The sequence below is a fragment of the Eumetopias jubatus genome, unplaced genomic scaffold (assembly GCF_037043125.1).
Source record: "Eumetopias jubatus isolate StellerSeaLion01/CBP00866 unplaced genomic scaffold, mEumJub1_p1.0 scaffold_172, whole genome shotgun sequence".
In the NCBI taxonomy this organism is placed as follows: Eukaryota; Metazoa; Chordata; class Mammalia; order Carnivora; family Otariidae; genus Eumetopias; species Eumetopias jubatus.
Genome location: NW_028274978.1, coordinates 42,154 through 69,232, shown reverse-complemented (window position 1 = coordinate 69,232; position 27,079 = coordinate 42,154). Strand labels below are relative to the sequence as shown.

General features: G+C 37.5%; 2 protein-coding genes across 2 annotated transcripts; both read left to right on the top strand.

Annotated features, from left to right (window-relative positions):
• The first annotated feature begins 1,662 nt into the window (after positions 1 to 1,662).
• LOC148161534 (uncharacterized) lies at positions 1,663 to 8,966 on the top strand. Its single transcript, XM_088020792.1, has 7 exons — positions 1,663 to 1,720; positions 2,040 to 2,202; positions 2,513 to 2,760; positions 3,148 to 3,284; positions 5,864 to 7,724; positions 7,788 to 8,831; positions 8,953 to 8,966. Exons 1-7 carry the CDS (start codon positions 1,663 to 1,665, stop codon positions 8,964 to 8,966), a joined length of 3,525 nt encoding a protein of 1,174 aa, XP_087876918.1.
• Positions 8,967 to 11,266: 2,300 nt separating this feature from the next.
• LOC148161533 (serine protease 53-like) lies at positions 11,267 to 26,703 on the top strand. The gene is made up of 9 exons (XM_088020802.1): positions 11,267 to 12,918; positions 13,438 to 13,606; positions 14,486 to 14,745; positions 14,913 to 15,046; positions 15,157 to 15,457; positions 24,139 to 24,274; positions 24,649 to 24,896; positions 25,759 to 25,892; positions 26,434 to 26,703. The coding sequence occupies exons 1-9, from the start codon at positions 12,504 to 12,506 to the stop codon at positions 26,701 to 26,703; spliced, it is 2,067 nt and encodes a 688-aa protein (XP_087876928.1). The 5' UTR covers positions 11,267 to 12,503.
• Positions 26,704 to 27,079: the final 376 nt, after the last annotated feature.

Below are 27,079 nucleotides of genomic sequence, written 5' to 3'. Positions count from 1 at the left end.
AGTACTAAGGAGGGCAGGTATGATGAGCACTTGGCGTTATAGGCATCTAAGGAATCATTGAACACTACATCAGAAACTAATGAGTACTATATGTTGGCTAACTGAACATAATAAAAAAGTAAATTTAAAAAAAGAAATTGATCCCATTTACAATTACACCAAAAAACATAAGATACCTATGAATAAACCTAATCAAAGAGGAAAAAGATCTGTACTCTGCAAAAGTTGAACACTCCTGAAAAAAATTGAAAGGGACACCAATAAATGGAAAAATGTTCCATGCTCATGGATAGGAATAAAAACCATTATTAAAAGGCCCATAGTTCCCAAAGCAACATACACATTTAATGCAGTCCCTATCAAAATACCACCAGCACTCTTCACAGAGCTAGAACAAACTAACCTAAAATTTGTATGGAACCAGAAAAGGCTCCCAAGTAGCCAAAGCGATCTTGAAAAAGAAAAGCAAAGCTGGCGGCATCACAATTCCGTACTTCAAGCTCTATTACAAAGCTGTCACCAAGACAGTATGCTATTGGTACAAAAACAGACACATAGATCAATGGAACAGGATAGAGAGCCCAGAAATGGACCCTCACCTCTGTTGTCAACGATTCTTCGACAAAACAGGAAAGAATATTCAATGGAAAAAAGACAGTCTCTTCACTAAAGGGTGTTGGGGAATTGGGCAGCCACATGCAGAAGAATGAAACTGGACCATTTCCTTATACCATACACAAAAACAGACTCAAAATGGAATAAAGACTTAAATGGAAGACATTAGATTTTGCCTTTGCCCTCTTTTCTCTGTTTTTAATTGGTGTTTTGAACAAGGACATGGTAGAGATAAAGCATTTTTTAGGCATTGTCAGAATGGAATTCAAATAATAAAATTGCTGACCAGAAAGATAGAAAGAACTCAGATAAATTCATGAAGCTGACTTCACAGGTATCTCACGACTCCTATCATATGAAATATATATTTATTCTTATATAATTGATTTATATTTTCTGTCCAGTCCAGCAGAAACTAACCTTAACTAATATATTCCTCCACTGAATTAAAAAACTTAGGCAGGCCAAGGCTTCTTGTCCTCAGATTTATGTGTTCAACTTATGGCACACTCCATATGAGAGTAGGTAAATATTATTGAATTGTTGCTCTTTGCCCAATATTGTCATCAGAGAGAAGTGTTTGTAGCTCTTGAGTTAATTTTCTACGATTGTAGTTTCTATCATTTTCATACTGATTTGTAAGTTATTTTAAACTATCATTGTTTAGTATTTCATCAACTTCTGTGTTAGATCATGTGGAACTAATTCTTTTAATTAGTATGTATATGTGGCAGGTACGTAAAGCTACATGGTAAAGCCAGAGAGATTATATTCTTTACAAAGTGTGGGAATGGGGTATTTCATTTTCTCACTCCAAAAATGAAAGTCAATATTGAACTAAATAAAAGTTTGTTTCAATATTTAAGTTACATTTAACTTGAGTAAATATGGGAAACATTTCTTATTGGGTGAACATAATAGAAGAAGGCACTTATCTCATAAGTAGGTATTATGATGTCAGACATTCTATATGCTATAATTTCAATCCCAACCCTGGCAACTACTCGACTAGAACCCTATCTTGCATTCACATCCACTTGAGCCAACATGAGATCTCCACTTTGCTTCTATCAGTTTTGGGGACTGTTTTTTCACTGCTGTGGTGGTAAGTTACAGATAATTGGGATTTTTTTCTCCTCTGTTTGTGTTATTACTGGGGAAATATTTTTTATTTTCCTTAACTTTTTAAAATATCTTCTGTTTTTCTCCTTGATGTTTATTTCATTTCTTACTTCTTATCATGTTTGTCTTTCATCTAGTCTTACATTTTGCCACTTTTATTTATGTTTCTCATTCTTCTCTATATTCTCTTATTTCACATCTTCAACAAATGAAAGTTAGGATGACAAATATCAATAATCATTCAGCAAGATGTTGTTTATCATGTTATATTTACCTCCTCTCCTCCCTATCTGGCCTTTTAGTACCCAATTCTCAAAAGCAGTGGTTAAGCTCATTGACCCCAACGGTTGCCCCATTGACAGCACCCAGCAACATCCCATGGCTAGTGTCCCTGACTGAAAACTGCCAGGGCATTATTCTGAGTCAGTGGTGGATCCTCTCCACAGCCAGCTGTCTGAATAAACTGTAAGTACATCTAGAATCGCGATAAAGGGATCATAGTTACATATATACTTTATATTTGTTTTGTCAAAATTAATTTTATTTGCATTGGTTAGTGACGCATTCAAGGGACTTTGTTGTTGGAAAATAACATATTAAAAATGAAGCTTGGAGTTCTAAAAGTCAAATTCTATTGCAATGTAGAGCATCATTTTACAGGGATGTTAAGAGAAATTTGTTGGATTACATTAACATTTCAGGTTAAATGAAGCTAATGAAATGTTTTTCTCAGTCTAATTTCATTATGCTCTTCTGTACTTTTCTATTCCTTTAGGAAACATTTGGACTCTGACATTTCAGCAGTCATTGACCAAGAAGATATCTTACTTGGCCATACAATATGCCTGCACCCCAGTTTTGGTCCACAAGTTGGAATGGATCCAGTCAAAGGAGACATAGGAGTCATCCTGCTACAGTACCCTATCAGGGTGGGGGGAATACCACTTTATCACACTTATAACATCTTCTGGAAGAGCTGTTATAACTGCCAGTACAGACACTGCAGGGTATACCAATATCAGAGTAAGCTCAAGTGTCATGTTCTGTCATATCATAAATGTAGCTCATATAATGATATAGAAAAAAACAAAGCAAAACAGTGCAAAAATAAAATAGGATGTTAAAAAATCTTGTAAATAATTAAGGCCATATTACTCCACTTCACATGGAGGAAAGAAGGAAAAGTGACAATATCATGGGTTATAATATTCTGAAGGATTTAGGAACAGCTAAAAAATACAAGAAAGTATGAAATAAGTATGTATGAGATTAGATGGAAGGAAAGGAGAAGTCAGAGTTATCTCAGTAATTTTTTGTGATTGAAAGATTGAAAGTTGTACCAACCTAGTAGTAAATCATAGGAATATAATAACCCATATCTCATAGTCCTTTCTATCTCTATTCCCTCAGACCACAATAACTTTGGAACCAGTATCAAAAAGCTGTCAGTTAAGCTGCTGGACCTCTCATTCTGCCACCATCAATATATCCACCTAACTAAAAGTAACAACTTATGCATCTGGAGTCAGCCACAAGGAGACTGCTGGGTACTTACTGTATAAGGGCAGAGTTACCATTGGGGGGAGATGTAAAAATATATGTCAAATGTAAAATGGATACAAGTTCATTTATGCAAGATGAATAAGTGCTGGAGATCTGCTGAACAACCTAGTGTATATAGTTAACAATCTTACACTGTACACTTAAGAATTTAAGAGCGTTCGATAACATGTTGACTCTTCCTCCCTTAATAAAAAAGAAAGTTTCTTTACTTTCACATGCAATCCACAGGTGTAATGTTTATGTGATTATATAATCATACATACATTATGTCAAAAAATATTCAAAGATATATTTATTCTTAAGGTCACAAATAAAGCAGGAATATTTTCATCAATGAAATTTCAGAATTAGAAAATTTGCTAAAATATATTCGAGGCAATGGGAAGAACAGGTTATCCTTGGATTGGTTTGTTAGAATACAAATAGAAGTCAGTTTTACAAATACAAACTGAGTACTTAAAAGTCTTCAGTTATGAGGTGTAATTATTATCTCACCATCCTGAAGCTACAAAAATATTGTAACTGAGTTAGAGATGAGGAGTACCTGCTACCAATATATATTTTAAAAGAGTATCATGACTTTTTTCCCAACGCTCAACCTAGAAGATATGTAGTAATATTTGTGTTATATACTACATGTAGTAATACTTAGTTTGTAACAGATAAAATTTAAGAAGTCACAAATGGCTACAAAGAAATTTAAGGCAAAAAAAGTGAGAGGCAAAAATAAAAATGTTTGAAATTTACAAATAAGGAAGATGTTAAAATTTGTAGTGGAAAAGGGATATGGGTGATATCAAATTCTTCTTAATAAACATATTGCCAAAACTTTGTCAAGCCCAAAAGACCAAAGCGTTGAAACCAATATTTGAGAAATTTGAAATTAAGAAAGACAAGGTAACCACCGCGTGGTAGATTACAAATTGATAGGGTACATAGAGGAAATAGGCCTGGTCCCAGTTCTTAGAAAATCCTGATTTTCTGGGCCCGGTCACCAGAGTTTATGTTTTGATAGGAGAGAGTAGTGCAGTAATTTAGTAAAAATATAATTTTGTTAATGTTCTTATAGAAATCTTTATTGTGAACAGTGGAGATAACAATTATATCTACATTTGGATAGAAGAAGGGCATACTTAAAATTTTGAGAGGAAAGTAGCTCTTCATAATAGAAATAAGATGTGCAAATGTAATGACCATTCAATGCATAGAAAATATTTGAGTGGTAAAATTTGTAAGGGGCACATGATGCTAAGAAAAATATTTAAAAAAAGAGAAAAGAAAATTGCTTTGGACCAATTATGAAGTAATGGTGCCTGGACTCAGTTGTAGAAGTCCTTGGAGTCACAGAAAGATTTTAATGCAAAAAAAAAAAAAAATGTATTTTAGAAGAATCAAATATTTCCTGTTCTGGAAGGTGGAATGAAAGATGGCTTTTAAAATTAAATTCAAGAAGCCAGATTTATTTAGAAATCTAACCAACAAAGTCTATTAAAGTACCTTTGTACTCTTCACATTTATTCCCACAAAATGGTCTGGCATGAACTGCAAAAACAATAAGGAATCATTCATTCATCAAATATTGATTGCCTAAACATGATTTGGTGCTATGCTAAGATGCAGCAGTTTAAAAAAAGCATATAATTATCCTTATCCACATGAAGCTTACTCAAAAGCTAACAATTGTTTCCCAAGAAAATAATGAAGATGGGCTGTTAAAATAGGAGAAATGCAGAAGATCTTTAAAAATGTTCTATTTGACCAAAAACTTACAGCCCTTGAGAAATCAACCCAAGTAAATCCCACGAGGGAAGCCAATTCCAGGCAAAGGATACTACTGTGGAAAATTTTCCGTGAAGAATGAAACAAATATGATGGTAGCAAAATGAACAAAGGAAAAATGTTGAGCTGAGATCAGAAACTAATTAACAACACCTTTGGATTTTACTCTGAGTATCATCCTGCCTGCCAGGAGGAACAAAGCATGGAATAAGTTTGGGTATGAGAGAATAGCAGAAATGACGATGGTTTGAAAATAAATGAGGACAACTTGAACCAGAGTAATGACGTGGAGTGATAAGGATAAACACAGTCATTACATATGATTGTGTAAGTTTGCCCTGCCTAGAAATACTCAGCAAAGGGAATAAGTGATATCCAAATAAAGAATGTTGAATATGTAATTGCTATTTAGAACGTGGGAGTTTTCTCTAAATATCCTTTGTAATTTAGTTTTTCTCCTTTAAATGGAGTTACAATTATGTGTGTGTAAGTTATTCTGGAGCTTTATGAAGTATGTACCAGGTAACATTTATTATTTTTCACCATGTCATATGGATATATGCAGAAAAATATATAAATCTTATCTATTTCAATGTATTTATTGATAATATGTATATAATATACAGATATTATTTATGACAAAAGTGTAGCCATACATTTTATAATTTATATATTATATATTTACATATAACTTATGTTACATATATTTAATATATTCTTACGATTTATGTTTGTCTGCCCGTTTGTCCCACATAAATACGGCTTATCTTTTTTCCTCATTCAGGTACAGCAGGGTAGTCCTGTTCTCTGCCTCTGTGGCAACCACTGGGAACTGGTAGGCCTGGTCAGTGAATCCTCAATGGCCTGTTATGACCCTGTTCTTGTCATCAAGACAGCCCCATATTTATCTTGGGTGAAATGGCTTATCAAGACATCTCAGAAGCCACTGGATCCTATTTTTTCCCTACCCTGCAATTTTACTCCTGGGGTAGAACATCGTCCACAAGACAGGCTTAGCCTGAGCAGGGGTACTGCCATTTTGACCTCCCACAGATTCTCTGTACAGTCACGGAAGAGAAGATTAGGCACTTTCCCACTGAACAGACAGCACCGGAATCCTCCTCCAGTATTTTTTCGTTTAAATAATAGAGACTCTTTTCCTGGCAGTAGACAATTACACCTTCAAGCTAGTCAGCTCTCCTCAACTAGCAAATTCCCAATGATACAATCTTGGACGTCTCTTGTTACCAAACAGCGGGATCCTTCTGATATTTCTGAGCCCTGGAATACCCCAATAGCTGGTACTTCTGAAACTTTGGTTCTTTCTGGACCCCCAAAGACTCCAACACCTGATAAATCTATACCCTGGGGCCTTCCTCAGAAAGATACAATGAAATATCAATACCAAACGATGACCAATTCAGTAAACCCCTGGGTTAATCCTTTAGCTGGTATCATTGGGCTTCATACTCTACCATTAGTTAGTTCTGCTATATCCTGGGTTTTGTTTTCAAGTGGCATAGATGGATCCCACCTTCTTTCTGGGGTTAATACTGTACAGTTTCAAGTTCAGTCTAGTAAGGTTCCTTTCCATGGTCAACTTCTAGCTAGACCCTGGCTAGAAATTACCCCTGACATTGGACCTTGGACACATTCTGTACCTGATAAAACTGGAACAGTGATGCAGATACAATCAAGTGAAGAGAATATTGGAAGCCAAATACACCATGTAGTCGGTAGAGTTCACACTGCTTTTAAACCAGTAACTTATAACTTGAATGCATGGGTTCCTTTAACAGTTAATAAAAATGAATTCTGGACTCATTCCACGCTAAATGCAGATGGATCTCAGTATCCTACAGTAACTCTTACGTTGGAACCCTGGTTTCAGTCAGTCTTAAATTTAGATGGATCCCAAGAACTTACAGAAAAGACTAATGAATACTGGATTCTTCCTGAATCTAAGTCAGCTCAATTGTGGACTTCTTCAGCACTTAATATGCCTTTCACTTGGATACCATCTGCAAGAAACACTATTAAGTCTTGGGCACAATATAATACCAGTCTGAGCAAAGCCTCAAGTCAAATGGAGAGAATAAGTCCATGGAGTAAACGTGAATCTTTTATGGTCAAACCCCAGATTCAAACTGCAGATACAACCTGGTTTTTGACACATATTATTACAAATGTAATTAAGCCTTTTTTTCAGTCTAAAGCTGATACAACCAGGCCCTGGAGTAAACCTGAAGCTGCCATAACCCAAACCTGGACCCAGCCAGAAACCCAGGCAAGAAAACCACTGACTCAGCTGAAAGCAGAAATCAGACCATGGTTACAGATTAAAACTGAAAGAATCAGACGCTGGATTCAGCCTAAGTTTCAAATAGTCAGACCTAGAGCCCAGACTGAAAATGGTAAAGACAAACATTGGACCCAGTCAGAAGCACATATAATTAGATCCGTGACACACACTGAAATTGAAACCTTCAGACTTGGGAACAGGCCTAAAGCTGGTACAGCCAGATCCTGGTTTTGGACTCAGTCTAATCAAATGAGAGCAAGGTCTCAGCCAGACTTGCAAACACTCTACCCTTGGACTCAGCCTGAAGTTGACATAGTGAGACCATGGACTCAGTCAAAAGCTAGTAGCATCCAACCATGGATGAAGCCTGAAGCATTGACATTCAGAATCTGGAGGCAGTTTAAAGTTAATACAATTACACCCTGGACAGGGCCTGAAGCTGATATAGCTAGACTTTGGTTGCAAATACAAACCAATACATTCAGAACATGGAACCAACTTGAATCTCAGACAACCATTTCCTGGTCTGAGCTTGAAGCTGATAGAGTCAGACCCTGGTTGTATACTCAAATGCATACATTCAAACCTTGGATTGAGACAGAATTTCAAACAGCCCATTCCTGGACCCAACCTGAAGGTGATATACCCAGGCTTAGGACTAAATCTGAGGCTGACAGTGTCAGACATTGGTTCCAGACTCAAGTGGAGACACCCACAATGTGGACAGAGCCAGTATCCCAAGTAGCCCACCACTGGATACAGTCCAAAACAGAAATAGTTAGGCCCTGGAACCAACCTGTGGCAGACAAGCTAAGAGCCTGGATACAACATGACATTTACACTGTAAGGCCCTGGGATGAGCTTGAAGGTGATAAGGTTAGATTCTGGACACAATCTGAATCTCACATAAGACGTCGGATTCAGCCAGATGTGGGTATAATCAATCCCAGGGCACAAAATGAAGCTGATACATCAACACCATGGGCATGGGGACAGGCTGAGACTCCAGAAGTTAATCCCTGGGCACAGTCTGAAACCGAAGCAGTTATACTCTCAAAACAGGGAGAAGCTTCAGCAATTAATCACCGGACAGATATTTTAGCTGATACTGTCACAACATGGGCAAAGACTGAATTTCCAGGACAAAGGCTCTTGATGTATCCTTTGTCTCGTATAGTCACACAGTGGACTCAGCCTGAACTGCCAGTGGCAAATCTCTGGACACAACCTGAAAATGTTACAGTCACACCTTGGATCCAGGATGAATCTCTTGCAGTAAATACCTGGACACAGACTGAAAATAACACAGTCATACCATGGACTCAGAATGAATCCCCAGAAGAAAATACCTGGACAGAGGCTGTTTCTGAAACAGCCATACCATGGACCATGGGATTTTTTCCAACCATGAAGCCCTGGATAGAGACTAAATTTGATAAAGTCACACCAGGCACCAAATCTCAATTTTCAGAAGTAAAACTTTGGACACAACAGTTGCCCAAAACATTGGACACTGAAACTGGTACCGTCAAAAGGTGGACTCAGTCTGAATCTCCACCCTTAATTCCCAGGACAGAAGCTATAGCTTCCATAGTCCCATTATGGACCCAGGCTGAATCTCTAGCTGTAAATCAGTGGACACAACCTATAGCTTATAGAGTCACAGAATGGACACAGACTAAATCTCCATCAGTAAATACTTGGACTCAGGTTCAATTTCTGGCAGTAAATCCATGGACACAGTCTGAATCAGAGTACAAATCTCCAGCCCTAAAACAGTCAGTTGAGCCTGAGGCTAGTATAGTCATATTGTGGACTCAGACTGAATCTCCAGAAGTAAATCCTTGGATAGAGCCTGTAGCTTCCTTAGTCATGCCATGGACACAAGCTGAATATCCAGCAGTAAGTTCATTGACACAGGCTGTAGCTGATACAATTATCCTGTGGCCTCAGGCCGAATCCCAAGCATTAAATCCCTGGACAAAGTCTGTAGCAGATACAGTCACAGTGTGGGTCCTGGATGAATCTTCAAGAGCAAAACCTTGGACACAGATATTAACTTCATCAGATATATTTTGGACCCAAGCCAAAACAGTAATTCCTTGGTCTACTTTTGAAATATTCCCACAATTCACCCTTATTCAATCTGTAGTGGTTAAAACTTGGACACAATTTGAGAGTGACACAGTCACAGCCCTAACTCAGGGTCAGGCTCTTGCTGTGAATCCCTGGACAGAGATTATCACTTCCAGAGTCACACCATGGGTCCAAGCTGAATTTCCAGCAGTAAATCCCTGGACAGAGGCTGTTGCTTCCAGAGTCACATCATGGACCCAAGCTATATCTGTAGCAGTAAATCCAGGGACAGAAGCTGTCACTTTGAGAGACATACCATGGATCCAAGTAGTATTTCCAGTAGCAGTAAATACCTGGACAGAGGCTGTCACTTCCAGAGTCTTTCCAGGGACCCAAGCTGTACTTCCAGTAGTAAATCCCTGGACAGGCACTGGTGCATCCAGAGTCATTCCATGGACACAAGGTGTACCTCCAGCAGTAAATCCCTGGACAGAGGCTGGTGCATCCAGAGTCACATCATGGAGCAAAGCTCTTCCTCCAGCAATAAATCCCTGGACAGAGGCTGGTACATCCAGAGTCACATCATGGACCCAAGCTGTATCTCCAGAAGGAAATCCCTGGACAGACGCCGGCGCATCCAGAGTCATGCCATGGACCCAAGCTGCACCTCCAGGAATAAATCCCTGGACAGAAGCTGATGCATCCAAAGTCACTCCATGGACCCAAGCTATCCCTTCAGAAGTAAATCCCTGGACAGAGGCTGGTGCATCCAGAGTCACTCCATGGACCCAAGCTGTACCTCCAGCAGTAAATCCCTGGACAGACACTGATACACCCAGAGTCACATCATGGACTCAAGCTGTACCTCCAGCAGTAAATCCCTGGACAGAGGCTCTTGCTTCCAGAGTCATGTCATGGAACCAAGGTGTGTTTCCAGCAGTAAATCCCTGGACAGTGACACTTGTTTCTACCGTCACAACATGGACCCAGGCCTCCTCTCTTCTAAATCCTTTGACAGACACTAAAGCTTCTACAGTGAAAATATGGACTCATAATGAATATTCATTAGTAAAATCCTGGACACATTCTGCAATGTCCACAATTATATCCTGGACTCAGTCTGAATATCAAGCAGTAAATTCTTATATACCGAGTGTAACTGATACGGTCATATTTTGGACTGTACTTATATCTGAGTCTAAGAAATCATGGATACTGCCTGAAGCTGGTGTATTCAGTATTTCATTGCATCCTCAAAGTGATTCTACTCAATCCTTGATTCAAGGAGAAAATCAAGCATCTCTTCTGTCGACACATCCTGGAATTAATAATGTTAATACATGGCCTTTGCCAGAATTTGAAACACTGGTATCATGGAGAGTGCCTTTGTCACAGGCAGCCACACTCTTACCCCTATCTGAAACTGATATTAGCCGATATTGGTTTAAAACTGAAACAGAAAGAGTAAGTACCTCGGCCTGCTCAAAACTTCAAACAGTGAGAACTTTGACCCAGTTTGAAACTGATAGATTTGAGCCCTTGGCCCAACATGAAACTCCTACAGTCATACCATGGATTCCAACAAAAACTGGTATATCCCACCCCTGGAATAAGTCTGAAAAAGACAAAGTAAGAACCTGGACCCTTTCTGGAGGTGATGCCTTGCGACCATGGTTTCACAGTGAAGCTAGTATATTCAACCTCTGGATCCAGTCTAAAAGCAGTACAGTCACACCCTGGACCAAGCCTGGGTCTCAGTCAGTCAGTATCTGGACTGAAAGAAATACAGGCACATTTTGGTACCTGACTCAAAATGATGCAGTTAGGCCTTGGTCCCATCTTGAATCTCAAATGACATCTTCTGGGACCCAAAATGGTATAAGTAGCTCTTGGACTCAGTATGAAACTAGTACAGTCAGATCCTGGACCAAGCTTGAAATCAGTACAGTGCAACCCTGGATTCAGGTTGAAACTGCTACAATTAGATCACGGACCCAGTCTGAAAATATAGAAATATACCCCCTGACCCAGTTAGAAGCTGGTACAGTAATAAGACACTGGTTCCAGACTAAACTGGATTCAATAAAACCTTGGAACCAGCCTGAAGCCAATACAATTAGATCATGGACTCAACCTGAAACTGAAACAATCCAAATTTGGACCCAGACAGAGGGCAAAGTAGTAAAACCTCCAACTTCATTGGAACTTGATACAATTACATCTTGGTTACAGACTCACAGTGATACATTTCAACCCTGGATTAAATCTGACTCCCAATCTGTCAGTCCCTGGAGTCAGGCTGACGGTATAAATCACCCCTGGATTCAGCAAAGAGGTACTGTGAATCAACCCTACTCAGAAATCCAAACAGTCAGACCCTGGATGAAGCTAGATGCTGATGCACTTAGATCTTGGTTCTACATTCCAATGAATAAAGTCAGACCATCGACCAATTCCGAATCTCAGATCTTCAGCTCCGGGTTGCAGCCTGAAGTTGGTATGTTTCACCCTTGGATCCATCCTGAAACCCAAGCAGTGAGATCCGGGGCCCACCCTGAAACTGGTATGATTGCATCATTTGCTATTCAGAAACATGACAAAGTCAGAACATGGATCCATACTGAAGTAGAAATCAGACCTGACAGGCATTATAAGCCGATAGAATTATATCATTTGTTCCTTCTGAGGTTGAGCCAGATAGAGCAACTCCCTTAACTAGCCATTTCAGTTCCTGGTCTAAACATGTACCTTTTTTAACCAATAGAAATAATTCCTTCCCCACATCAGTATTTTATAGCTTTGTCAACTGAGATAGGTACAACAGAAAGCCAATATCAAATCAATTCTCTCCGTTTGAGTGAGCTCACAAACATTCCCTTTCTTTTCTTCCCCTTGCAAGTACTTGGCTTCCTGAAAGACTTCATTACCCGAAGGTTGTCAAATTCCAAATTACAAAAACAAATGGAAGCCCTGATGTAACATCTACATCTCTTAGCCCCCTCTCTCCATCATTTTCCTTTCTTATTCCTTGTTCTCTCCCATCACCATGTGCATTGCCCCATTCCTATTTGGTCATTTCTTCTGGTATATTGCCTTTATTCTATATTTTCCCTTCTTGCTCCATTCTTTCTCCAGCAGCCTTCTCTCCTGTTCTCCTGCCTTAGCCTCCTCTTCTGATAGCTCTGTCAAGGAACTGTCTTCCTTAAAATTTACTGAAGAGAACATTCTTTCTCATACTTTTTCATATCTGCTTGCTGCTCCAGCCACCCTTTTAAGAAAAGAACCTTCTCTGATGCCTGGGTCTCAATCTGGAACCAAGTCTCATCAGCCTGAACAAGATCCTCTCAAGTATTCACAACTCAACGTTTCTTTGGCTGAGTGTCACCTAGGTGTGGCCTGGAAAGGGAGTGTCCAGGCTTTCTGGCTCTTCAAGACAGCTGTTATTTCTCATGAAGCCACAGGCAAGTTCAGTGTAGTCATCTATTTGAGTTATTATCCTTAGCACCAAGGTCTTTGTTAGAGCCTAATTACAAGAGTTTCTCTATAGGTCAGAAGTCATGCCCTCATACTTGGGCAGGACATAATTCAAACCATTATTTAGATCAGAGAATGGGGAATGGATTACAAAATCTTAACAGATATGTACATATTCAGAGAAGACCAATTTTGCTAGAAACAGTTTTTTTATAAGTGTAGTTCCTTTCAGAGCATATTATAAAAATGCTTTTAGTGCTTAGAAATGGTTTACTGTTCTATTTGAGGAGTGAATAGACATATGTTATTTTCAGAGAGGTGTATTCAGACAATCTCTATTCCCATACCCAACTATATAGGGTTAAAATTTATATTTCCAAGCACTTTCCTAAAGTTGAAAATTTACAAGCACTTTGATAAAGTCAAAAAATAGGAAATCAAACTGTTCAGGTAAAGGAGGTAATAATACTTCCTTCACCTATTGAAAATATGGATTCCTTCTGCAGAGTGTGGATTACGACCTGGCCTTGTGCCCCACTGTCCCAACTGCTGGGAGGCAGACGTGGGTGAATTTCCTTGGATGGTTTCCGTGCAACTCTCTTTCTCCCATTTCTGTGCTGGCTCTGTACTGAATGAACAGTGGATCCTTACCTCAGCTAGATGTGCAAATTTCATGTAAGTCTGAGTATGTCCTTTCAAGATTCTTTAAAGATGGTACATATTCTTTGTTACAGAAATCAAATTTTGTGTATCTTCTTGCAGTAGTCACATCTGTTACATTTTCTTAACTAAAGAGAAAGCATCTCTACTTGTATCTTGTCATATCTCAAGTATCCATAAATGGGTGCTTTACCTGTTTTTCAGAGATAATTTCAGGATCCAAATCAATAGAACTGTTAAAAGATACCCTATTTTTGTATAATTTTACCTATAATAAAATGATGGAAAGTTTAAATAGTAAGGTTCACAGTTTTCCACTTTCTGACTTCAACCATGTTATCTCTTAAATATATGGATCTGTAGAAGAATTATAACTCTTTGAAAAATATCCTTTTGAGCATAGTTTTATTTCTTCTTTTAGCATAGTGAAGTAAGTCTTTGGACAAACAAGGAAAACAAAGCCCCCAGAAAGGGAATAACTGTCCAAAGTTATTTATATTATTACTATACAATATTTCAACTCCTAACTTCCAAAATGTATTTCACTAAGTGTTTTTTTTTTATTATGTTATGTTAGTCACCATACAGTACATCATTAGTTTTTGGTGTATTTCACTATTTGGTGTATTTGGTGTATTTTACTTTCACGATAAATATTAGGATGCCTAATAATTCAAGTTAGGAATTTTCAACAATTAAATGGTTTGCATTGTAAAACTTACCTCCTCATTTCTGAAGGTGTCTAAGCATAGTGTTCCTAATAAGACAGAAGTAGTGAAGGGAATAGTAGTACTTTCATGCTCACCTGGACTTTATTTTATTCATGTTATCTCTAGAGTTCTTTTCCACATTGAAATATGTAATAATAAAATGCTTGATAAATTTCCCTCCCAGAAAAAACTCAGAAGCACTAGCCCTGGTCCAAGTGGGGCTTACTGATCTTCAGGAGCCTGCTCAAGCTCAAACTGTAGGCATTCACCGTGCCATGCCCTACCTAGGTCCCAAGGGACCTTTGGGTCCTGGGCTGATCTTCCTGAAACAGCCCCTACATTTTCAACCCTTGGTGCTTCCTATCTGTCTAGAGGAGAACCTGGAGCAAGAGAAAAATATACAGCTGTATGACTGCTGGCTACCCAGTTGGTCCCTCATGAGAGGTGAGTAATGCAGCATATTTACATGAGCATAAGTATGATATATTTGAAAAGAAGGAGTAGTATGCTTTCATGTAATAGAAGGTTTGTGATTATCTTTTCCTTCAGCCATATTTCTCCCTCTAACTAGGGTAAAACTAAAATCCTCTCTGTTCTCCCTTTTCCACTAGGAAGTCCTGGAATTCTGCAGAAAAGGCATCTAAAAATACTGCAAGTCAGCACATGTGCCCAGTTTTGGCCCAAGCTGAATGAGTTCACTTTCTGTGTGGAAGCCAAGCAAGCTCTTGGCGAGACTGGCTGTAAGGTGATACAGTTGAGGGGTGTGGAAAGCAAAAGTTACTTCTTCAAAACCAGAAGTTACTTCCTAGCCTCCTTTAAAGTGTACATGGGCATTTTGCTCTTTGTTTCTTGCAGGGTGACTTAGGGGCACCTCTGGTATGCCATCTACAACAAAAGAACACATGGGTGCAGGTGGGAATTTTGAGTCACTTCGATGAACATTGCACAAAGCCCTACGTCTTCAGCCAAGTGAGCCCTTTCCTTTTTTGGCTTCAGGGAGTTACACGGCCCAGCCATGCACCATGGTCCCAGCAAGGGGCCATGACTACCTCTGCTTCCATCTCCCTTTCAGTCTCTACCTCTACAAACAACTCAGCTTTTACTGCCACTCCTGCTTCTGTTCGGCCACAGTTCATCTCTCTGCCACAGCCTCAGAGTAAGGCCCAAGAAAATGGTAGTCAGGGAGGTATGAAAAAAAAATGAAGAGAAAAGGATAATGGAAATAGAAAAGGAGGGGGAGAGTTTTTTCCCAGAGAAATGCATGAGTTTTTAATACCAAATATTAGGAATCATTAACCTTATGACTTCCAAAGGTATTTCATCCTTGGTGTATTATTTAACTGCCATAATATTTCTTTCTGATACAGATGACGTGATTATAATAATTTTCTTATTTACTGTGATACCCATAGAACTAGAATGGTTTAATCACATTATCAGTATAGAAAGAGGGAACAAGGTTAGCATAGACACTCAAACTTTTTATTCTTCTCACGTGAACGTCTTTACTACCACAGAATCTTAACAAAAGTTATGTCAGAATTTTAAGTTGAGAATATACTTTCTTGGTAGAAATATATATAAAAATTTCTCTAATATGCTCTACTGAAATCTGTTACATTGTGACCATCTTTCTTTTCCTTACTATTATGAAATCTGTCATACTATCATCAATGACAACCTCACTTTTCTTTCCTTAGAAATTTATTTCTAACAAATCATATTTCTCCATATTATATTTTCACCGAATTAAACCTATTTATCATGTTCATACTGTCATATCCATAGTAATGGGTGCTTTTTTAAAGCTTTTTTAAAAAAATTTATTTCATTATGTTATGTCAATCACTGTACATCACATCATTAGTTTTTGATGTAGTGTTCCATGATTCCTTGTTTGTGTATAACAACCAGTGCTCCTTTCATTATGCTCTCCTTAATACCCACCACCAGGGTATTAATAACCCATCCCCCCAATTCCTACCCTCTAAAGCACTTGTGATGAGCACATGGTGTTGTATGGAAGTGTAGAACCGCTATATTGTACACCTGAAAGTAATATTACCATGTATGCAAACTGGAATTTAAATAACAACTTTAAAAAATTAAACCTTAGTGTGATGTGCAGTTGTTACTTTAAATATGATTTTCAGGTTTGCAACTTAGGAAAGTGAATTTTAGAGTTTGTCCCAAAAGTTTTGAGTTGAAGTAATAGTAGTTAATACATATATAAATTGAAATAATGGTAGAGATAAGATGTATAAAAAGAGTAAGGGAAGAGAATAGGTGAAGACAGAATCTAGACTATCCAGGGAATTACACTGTGTTAATTGTCAAAGTGATGAGGACTTTGAAATATCTGAGCAAAGAACTTCTTATCTTCTTATCTCTACCATATTTCAATTTATATATGTATTACTTCAACTCAAAACTTTTATGACAAACTCTAAACTTCACTTTCCTAAGTGGCAAACCTGAAAATCATATTTAAAGTAACAACTGCACATCACACTAAGGTTTAATTTCTTAAAGTTGTTATTTAAATTCCAGTTAGCATACATGGTAATATTACTTTCAGGTGTACAATATAGCGATTCTGCACTTCCATACAACACCATGTGCTCATCACAACAAGTGCATTGCTTCATTCCCATCACCTGTTTCACCCATCCTCCACCGAGTTCCCCTTGGTAACCATCAGTTTGTTCTCTAGAATTAACAGTCTGTTTCTTGGTTTGCCTCTCTTTTTTTTCCCCCTTTGCTCATCGCTTTTTTTTTTTTAATTTCAAATGTGAGTGAATTATATGGTATTTGTCTTTCTCTGAATGACATATTTTGCTTAGAATAATACCTTCTAGTTCCATCCTTGTCATTGCAAATGGCAAGATTTCATTCCTTTCTGATGACTGAGTAATATTCCAAAGTATATATGTACCACATTTCTTTATCCATTCATCTGTCGATGGGCTGCTTCCATATCTTGGCTATTGTGGACATTGCTACTATAAACATCAGGGAGCATGTACCCCTCTGAATCAGTATTGTTTATTCTGAGGGTCAATACCTGGTACTGCAATTGCTGGGTCATAGTGCAGTTTTATTTTAATGTCTTGAGGAACCTCCATACTGTTCTCCAGAGTGGCTGCACCAGTTTTCATTCCCACCAACAGTGCAAGAGGGTTCCTCTCTGCATCCTTGCCAACATCTGTTGTTTCTTCTTTTTTTTTAATTTTAGCCATTCTGACTAGTGTGGGGTGATAACTCATGGTGGTTTTGATTTGTAGTTCCTTGATGATGAGTGATGTTGAGCATCTTTTCATGTGTCTGTTGGCCATTTGGATGTCTTCTTTGCAGAAATATCTGTTCATATCTTCTGAAAATTTCCTAACTGGGGTTTGGGCTTTTGGGTGTTAAGTTTAACAAATGCTTTTTATATTTTCGATACTAGCCTTTTATCAGATACATTGTTTACAAATATCTTTCCCCATTCTGCAGGCTGCCTTTAGTTTTGTTGATTGTTTCCTTTTCTGTACAGAAGCTTTTTATCCCGATGAAGTCCCAATAGTTAAATTTTGCTTTTGTTTCCTTTGCCTCAGGAGATGTGTCTAGTAAGAAGTTGCTGTGGCTGATGTCAAGAGAAGTTACTATAGGTGCTCTCTTCTAGGATTTTAATGGTTTCAGCTTTCACATTTAATCCATTTTGAGTTTATTTTTGTGTATGCTGTAAGAAAGTGGTCCAGTTTCATTCTTCTGCATGTGACTGTCCAGTTTTCCCAACACCATTTGTTGAAGAGACTGTCTTTTTGCCATTGGATATTCTTTTCTGCTTTGTCAAAGATTAGTTGACCACAAAATTGTGTGTTTATTTCTGGATTTTCTATTCTGTTTCATTGATCTATTTTTGTGTGTTATGTATCTGTATATTCTGTACCAGTACCATACTGTATTGATCACTACAGCTTTGTAATATAACTTGAAGACTAGATGTACTGCTTCCAGCTTAACTTTTCTTTTTCAACATTGCTTTGACAATTAAAGTTCTTCTGTATATGTTTGCTAACTGAACATAATAATAAAAATATATACGTAAAATAATTTAAAAACAAAGTTCTTCTGTGGTTCCAAACAAATTTTTGGATTTTTCTAGCTCTATGAAAAACCCTGGTGGTGTTTTGATAGGATTACATTAAATTTGTAGATTGCTGTGGGTTAGAGACATTTTCAAGTAATTTTTCTTCCAGTGCATGACTGTGGGATGTTCATCATTTTTTGTGTGCTCTACAAATTCTTTCATCCGTGTTTTACAGTTCAGAGTACAGGTCTTTCAAACCTCTGGTTACATTTATTCCTAGATATCTTACTGTTTTCGGTAAAACTGTAAATGGGATTGCTTTCTTAATTTCTCTTTTTGCTGCTCATTAATTGGTGTATAGAAATGTAACAGATTTCTGCACATTTACTTTGTATCCTGAGACTTGACTTTATCAGTTCTACCTGAATTTTTGTTGGAGTCATGTCAGTTTTCTGTATATAGTGTCACGTCATCTGCAGGTAGTGAAAGTTTTGCTTCTTTCTTGCTGACTGGATGCCTTTGATTCTAGTGCTTATCTGATTGCCGAGGCTAGGACTTCTAATACTATGATTAATAACAGTGGTGAGAGTGGACATCATTTTTTTTTTCCTAAATAGGGAAAGAGCTCTGTTTTTTGCCATTGTGGTTGATGGTGTCTGGGGTTTTCATATATGGCCTTTATTATGTTGCAGTATGTTCCTTCTAAATCTACCTTGGTGAGGATCTTTATCATGAATGGATATTTGTACTTTGTCAAATGCTTTTCCTGTGTCTCTTGAAATAATCATATGGTTTTATCCTTTTATTGATGGTATATCACATTGATTTGTGATAATTGAACCACCTACCACTCAGAAATAAATCCGATTTGAGTGGGTGAATGATTTATTTAATGTATTGTTCTATTTGATTTGCTAGTATTTTCTCAGGAATTTTTCCATCCGTGTTCATCAGATATTGGCCTATTGTCTTTTTTAGTGGAGCGTTTCTCTGGTTTTGATTTTAGAGTAATTCTCTCCTCATAGAATGGATTTGGAAGTGATCCTTCCTTTTCTGTATTTAGGAATAGTTTGAGAATAGGTATTAACTCTGAATGTTTGGTAGAATTCATCTGGGGAGCCATCTCATCCTGGACTTTTGTTTGTTGGGAGTTTTTTTTTTATCATTATTATTACTGATTCAATTTATAGGTTGGTAATCAATCTTTTCAAATTTTCTGTTCCTTTTTCTAGGAATTTACCAATTGCTTCCAAGTTGTCCAGTTTGTTGGCATATAGTTTCTCATATTTTCTTATAATTATCTGTATATCTGTTTGTATTTTTGTGGTGTTGGTTGTTATTTCTCTCTCATTTGTAATTTTATTTATTTTAGTCCTTCCTCTTTGCTTCTTGATAAATCTGCCTGGAGGCTTATCAATTTTATTAGTATTTTTCCGAGAACCAGCTCTTGGTTTCATTGATCTGTTCTGTTGTTGTTTTTAGTTTCTATATCATTTATTTCTGTTTTCATGTTTATAATTTCCTTCCTTCTCCTGGTTTTAGGCTTTGTTTATTGTTCTTTCGCTAGCTCCTTTAGGTGTAAGGTGAGCTTATTTGAGACTTTTCTTGCTGGTTGAACTAGGTATGTATTGCTATGTACTTCCCTCTTAGGACCACTTTTGATGAAACTCAACAGTTTTGGACTGTTGTGTTTTCATTTTCATTTATTTCCATGTACTTTTTTATTCCTTCTCTGATTTCCTGGTTCACTTATTCATTACTTATATTTAGTTTAACTTCCATGTATTTGTGGTCTTTCCAGATTTTTTTTTTCTTGTGGTTAATTTCTCATTTTATAGCATTGTGGTCAGAAAAGATGCATGGTATGACTTCCATCTTGAATTTCTTGAGGCCTGTTTTGTGGGCTTACATGTGATCTATTCTGGAGGATGACCCAAATGCACTTGAAAAGAATGTGTCCTTTGCTCTTTTAGGTTGGAATGTCATGATTATATATGTTAAGTTTATCTGGTCCATTATGTCATTTAAAGCCCTGTTTCCTTGTTGATTTTCTGTTTGGATGATCTGTCCATTGATGTAAGTGTGGTGTTAAAGTCCACTACTATTATTTCATTATTATCAATGAGTTCCTTAATGTTATTAACTGCTTTATGTATTTGGGTTCTCCCATGTTGGGTGTATAAATATTTACAAGTTTTAGATCTTCTTGTTGGATTGTCCCCTTTATGATTATATAGTGCCCTTCTTTGTCTTTTGTTAATAGTCTTTGTTTAAAAGTCCAGTTTGGGGTGCCTGGGTGGCTCAGTTGGTTGGGCGACTGCCTTCGGCTCAGGTCATGATCCTGGGATCCAGGATCCTGGGATGGAGTCCCACATTGGGCTCCCCCTCCTCCGTGGGGAGCCTGCTTCTCCCTCTGCCTCTGCCTGCCACTCCCCCTGCTTGTGCTCTCTCTCTCTCTCTCTGTCAAATAAAAATTTTTTTAAAAATCTAAAGTCTAGTTTGTACAATAAAAGTATTGCCACTTCGGCTTTCTTCTTATAGCCATTTGCATGATAAATGTTTTTCCATCCCCTCATTTCAATCTGCAGGTGTCTTTAGGTCTCAAATGAGTCTATTATAGACAGCATACAGTTGGGTCTTCCCCATGGATGGACACATCCATTGTGTCACTCTTTGTCTTCTGATTGGAATATTCACTCCATTTACATTCAACATAATTATTGTTAAATACATATCAATGTATTTGCTTTGTGGTTGTTTATGAAGATTTTCTTTGATACATTCTTGTCTTTCTTTAATGGTTTGCTGATTTTCTTTAGTGATATACCTGGTTATTTTTTCTTTATTCTTTGCATATTTATTAGTGTCTTTGATTTGTAGTTACCATTAGGTTTGTATATAATATCTTCTACATGTAGCAGTCTATATTAAGTTTATGGTCATTTAAGCTTGAAACCATTCTTTACTCCTTTCCGCCTCTCATTTTAATATCTGCTGTTATTTATCTCTTTATTTATCTATTTGTTTATTTTTTGAGAAAGCGTGAGCAAGAGGGGAGGGGAGGGATGGGGGAAAGGGAGAGAGAGAATCTTAAACAGACTCTATGCCCAACATGGAGCTGGACTTGGGCTCAAACTCAAAACCCTGAGATCATAAACCAGACCAAAATCAAGGGGCTTAACCAAATGAGCCACCCAGTCCCCGTATGCTGTCATATTTTAAATCCTTTTATTTTCTGAGTTCCTTGCATGACATTTTATAGAAGTGTTAATTTTTACTCCTCATATGTTTCCTACCTTCCTACTATAACTTTTGGTCTCCTGTTTCCACTCAAAGAGTCCCCTTTTAATATTTCTTGCAGAACTGGTTTACTGGTCACCAACTTCTTTAGTTGTCTTTTGCCTGGAAAACTATCTTTCCTTCTGTTCTGAAGGATAGCCTTGCTAGATAGAGTATTCTTGGCTGCAGATTTTCCGCATTTAGCACTTTAAAAATATCATGCCACTCCTTCCTGCTGAAAATCCACTCTTATCCTTATGCATTTTCCTTGTATGTAACTGTCTTCTTTTGTTTTGCTGCTTTCAAAATTTTGTCTTGTCACTGTATTTTGCTAGTTTAATTACTTGGTGGAATTAAATTAAATTAATTACTTGGTGTAAGTTTAAATCTTGGTGTGGGTCTACTTTTGTTGATTTTGTGGAGGGGTTTCTGTGCTTCGTGCATCTGGATATGTTTCCTTCTCCAGATTAGGGGAGTTTCAGTTACTATCTCTTTAAATAATTTCTGTGCCCCCTTTTCTCTCTACTTCTTGGCTCCTATGAAATGAATGTTATTACATTTGATGGAGTCACTGAGTTTATTCTCATTTTGTGTACTTCTCTCTTCTCTCTTTTGTTCAGCTTGATTACTTTCCATTATTCTGTCTCCTAGATCATTAATTTGTTCCTCATTTCTTCTATTCTTCATGCCATCAAGAATGTTTCTCATTTCATTTATTAAGCCCTTTATCTCCTATGTTATTTTTTGTGTTAGTAGTCTCACTGATGCCTTCCAGTCTTTTCTCAATCCAGTGAGTATCCTTATGACCATTATTTTGAATCCTCTATCAAGCATGCCACTTATAGCAGTTTTGCTTAGACATCTGGCCTTGGCCTTATCTTGGTCTTTCATTTAAGACAGATTTCTCCATCTTTTTATTTTGTCTAAGTCTCCATGCCTATTTCTCTGTGTTAGGGAGGTTAGCTACAATTCCTCTTTGGACAGTAATGGTCTTAGGAAGAAGAGGTCCTGTAGTGACCTGCTGTATCGTGTTACTGTTCCCCAAATGCTGCCACTTCCAGGCATGCTTCCAGTGTGTGCTGCCTTTGTTCTTTTGTTTCATTCTGGCCACTTTATCATTTCAGCCAGTCTTTTACAGTGGCTCTCTTCACCTGCTCTGGGTAGTGTTTAAACTCTGGCCTGAATGTGGTTGGTTTTAACTAGGTGTGTTCTGGACTGCTTGTGAAATGAGATGTGTTACCACTGCCTCTGGACGCAAGGCTTCACAAAACTCTCAGGTTGGGAGATGTGACATAGGCAGGAGTCTGTACTAGGGTTATGGGAAGGCCACCCTGGTGAAAAATCCACCACACTGAGACTGAGGCAAATTTGACTGAGAAGGGCAGTCTTGCCAGGGCACAAAGGGGTGGAACATGGTGTAAAAAAGTTGTGTAGCAAGCAACCATGCTGCACTGGTTACCGCAGGTGGCCCTGTGTTTATTCTGAGGGGCAGGGGACATAAATGGTACTTTCTAGATCCTTTGTTCCTGGAGATGGTCTGTCTATGAACACTGCCTCTGGGACATTCTCTGAACTGAAGCCTCTCTGCTGTGTGGCCCAGGTGCTCTTCAGATTGCTGTTTCCACACTGTATGTTCCCAGGCTGTTTACCTGTCTTTTCTCTAGGAGCAGCCTCAAGGCCTCTGGGCTCTCCCAGAGCCAAGCCTACTGACCTTTAAAACTACAAAATTCAGCCCCTTTCACTTTCCAAGCTAATTCCTATGGGGTTTGTTATCCTTGTGCACTGCTATGTGTGCTAGTCTGTCTGTCACCCTTCTTCTACATCATTGCTCCCTACCCACTGCAGTGGCCATGAGCCATTTCTCTCCCAAACAACATCTCCACACTTCCTGCCTTCTTTGATATGGCTGCTTCTGTCTCTTTAGCTGTATAATTTGTTCTCTCAGTCTTCAGATCAAATTATGTTGCATTTCAGATAATTTGATGGTTATATAGTTGTGTTCATTGCATGGGGTGACTATAGTGTCTTCCTGCTATACCACCATCATCCCCTCCTAAGTGTCACTGAATATTTAAAAAGTAATTAAGCTCAGTTCCTTCTGTTCCACTTAAATTTTTAAATTTATTTCTCCAATAAATGGTCAAATAAAATTTTGCTTCTTTTTTTATTGCTTACTATATTAATGACTCCTAACTAAGCAAACTAACAGCTGAAAAAGAATTCCCCTTGGGAAGAGACCTATAATAGTTCCCAATAGTTTGACAAATGAAAGGTAATTAAACTGGACCATAAAGAAATGATTGATCTGGAAACATAACAATAAGGCAATTATTCCTTTTAGGGAAATAGCATCTTTGTAACAATACAGACTGTGTGTTTGCAAGTCAATTTTAGTAACCGTGATAAGTTTAGAAGGGATAGGAAGGATGAAAACTTTAAAGATGGGCTACAGATGACGATTGTACTGAATTTACTTTTATTCTCAGCTTTAGCAGATCGAATTTCTCTACGATATGCCATGCCTTGGCAAGCCATGATCATCAGCTGTGGCAGTCAAATTTGCAGTGGTTCCCTTGTTAGCAGCTCTTGGGTTCTCACTGCTGCCCACTGTGTCAGGAACATGTAAGTTTGCATCCTGCTTCATATAATACACTGTGCTAAAGTATTTTCAAATTAGTTTGTTGAAGTCTTCTTTGAATTAATTCACTTCATATTATGCCTGAACAGTATCTCTTATCTCTATAGAATCTTTGCATCAGGCTAGGCAAGAAATTTGCCTCAGCGTGTTTGATTGATATTTCCTTTAGTTAATACCTCCCTAGTTCCACTGTGTATGAATTTTGAGTTTTCATAGTGTTCTGATTTCCCTACAGGTAAAGTAGGAACTTTATACATCATAGCTAATGGAATACATTACAAAGCCTAATACTGATGGCTGTTAAGGCCTCATATATCCTAGTGAATATATTCTAATTAGTCTCTAACTACACACTTAGGAATCCTGAAGACACTGCTGTAATACTAGGCCTGAAGCACCCTGGAGCACCTCTGAGAGTTATTAAGGTGTCTAACATTCTACTGCATGAGAGATTTCGGTTGGTGAGTGGGGCAGCAAGAAATGATCTAGCACTGCTGCTCCTTCAAGAGGTCCAGACTCCCATTCAGCTCTTAGCACCATTGGGACATCTGAAGAACCTCAGTAGCTCAGAATGCTGGCTTTCTGGGCCAAGAGTTCTCAAACCAGGTCAGTAGTTAATTTGCTTATTAGGACAGTGGTTCTAAAATATGTGAGATGGGGGATCCATTTGTTTGATGTTAAAATTCAGGTAAGAATTCTAGCCAATATTGTCTCCATTATTAATTTTAATTTTTTTTCATAACTCAACTAATTTTTAATGGGAACATGAAAAATTTGTATTTAACTATCGACTTATATTAACAGTGAAAAAATTTAGTCAAGGGTTTCAGGAGTTTTATAATTGCATGCTACTTACTATCCAAGGAGACCCTAAGAAATCATTAGTAAATACTAGATTAACAACATGATCCGAAATGTAAAAAGAAAATGTGGCTGTGTAACCAGGGATTCCATCATCCTGTGATTCTTCTATTTTCAGTGTCTGGGTTTTGATCAAACTCAGAGATATTCTCTGGGATTTGTTTTGGTTTTATAAAATGATCGTTTTGATAATGACTACATAAGATTTCAAATGTGCAAAATGATACAAGGTAGATCTTTCTGTGTACAGTCAAGTTTAGTAAATAAAGTAGACATGGACTGCTTCCTAAATGTGCTAACTTTATAATAATGAAAAACATAGGTCATTGTTTTTACTTATACTTAAGAAAATGAAGTTAGATATGACTTGAAATATATTTTACAAATGAAAATAAAATTGCAAATTATTTGGAATGGCATTTAAAACGTGAAGAAAATTATTAGAATGGATAAATATGTGCAGTAAGAAGGTGATAACAAAATAAATGAAGTTTTTTGGCATTAAAACTTAGAGATAATTTAAAGTGATGATGATATCATCTCATTAGTTAGTGTTACAATGCAGGCTATATCTCTTGGACTTCTTATTTTGTACCTGTTTTTCTAGGAGAAACAGATGAGAATCCAGAAATGTTACAGATGCAGGTGATGGGAGCTTCAGGCTGTGCCCACCTCCACCCTGACATTGGCAGTTCTATTATCTGCTTCATTACTCAGGAGAAAGGCTCTGATACGAATGTGGTAAACAGTTCCTGTTCCTTTTTTAATTCTAATTCATAGAAACTATAAATTTTTCTACATATAAAAATGTAGACCATGCAATTAGTAAGTTATAAATATAAGAAATTGGGTTCTTGTTCAGTGGGAATAAACAAAATTACTTGCAGAACAAACTTCCTCAAAAATGTATGCTATTAATCTCTGGTTTATCTGACACTTGTTATTCTTAACTATCCACACTGAAATGCTGTTTTGGTGGTGTCCATAGAAATTAGGAATTTCATATAATTCTGTATATTCTAATACATGGCTTCTAAATTTCATCATATCTGAAACCTTAATTTGCCTTTATAAATGCCATCTTTATGGACTAACGGTCAATGGCATTATCAGTAGTTTCCTATGAGAAGAATCTATTTGGTAATTATATTGATTGGCTGCTAGCTATTTGAGACCTCTTTATTTTCTGAATAGTTTTTCTCTTTTCCAACTAACAAAGTCTAATAATAAGTAAGAATTTAAGACAGTGGCTTTAATCAAAATTCTACCATTGCCTTCACAGGAACCTGTGACTCCTGGCAGTGCTGTTATGTGCAGACCAGTGTCTGGAAATGGCAGCTGGAGACAGATAGGCTTTACCAGTCTAAAGGCACTTGCTACCATTGTCAGCCCACACTATTCCTGGATATTTTCCACATCAGCCAAAACAGGTCATCCCCTAAACCAGGCACTCATGCCTTGGGTTGAAAAGCCAAAGTCATCTAGTCTTCATAAACAGGCAACACTGCCACTTTCATCATTAATGATTCTTGTAATGCAGAGTCTATTGTAAACCAGTGGTTATAATGACCAGTACCAATCTGGTCACACTGTGATAAAAAAAAAAAAAAAAAAGAGATCAGAACTTCCAATTAAAACAAAACAGTTGAATTAAGACCCTAACTTCTCTGCAGTTATTCCTTAGAAAAGCATCAATTCTATCCATTAAAATGACATTCTTTTAACATTGTAAAAAAAAAGATTTTAACAATTAAAATTTCAAAAATGTAAAACCTTCCACCATGACTTGTGATAATAGTTAATAAGATAATATAAAAAAATAAATCAAATTGAAAAGTTGACAAATACATAATCACACCTCATAAAACTTCAGAGCGCTCATGTGTTCTATCAAAAACATATACGCCTAAACTTATTCTATTTCAGTT

Excerpts from the sequence above, each read along its gene's own strand:
- LOC148161534 (XM_088020792.1), top strand. The coding sequence starts at position 1,663 with ATGAGATCTCCACTTTGCTTCTATCAGTTTTGGGGACTGTTTTTTCAC. Across the intron at positions 2,761-3,147 it reads CAGGGTATACCAATATCAGA|ACCACAATAACTTTGGAACC; the intron begins GTAAGCTCAAGT and ends CTATTCCCTCAG. Across the intron at positions 3,285-5,863 it reads AGCCACAAGGAGACTGCTGG|GTACAGCAGGGTAGTCCTGT; the intron begins GTACTTACTGTA and ends TTCCTCATTCAG.
- LOC148161533 (XM_088020802.1), top strand. The coding sequence starts at position 12,504 with ATGTGCATTGCCCCATTCCTATTTGGTCATTTCTTCTGGTATATTGCC. Across the intron at positions 13,607-14,485 it reads GCTAGATGTGCAAATTTCAT|AAAAAACTCAGAAGCACTAG; the intron begins GTAAGTCTGAGT and ends TTTCCCTCCCAG. Across the intron at positions 24,275-24,648 it reads GCCCACTGTGTCAGGAACAT|GAATCCTGAAGACACTGCTG; the intron begins GTAAGTTTGCAT and ends CTACACACTTAG.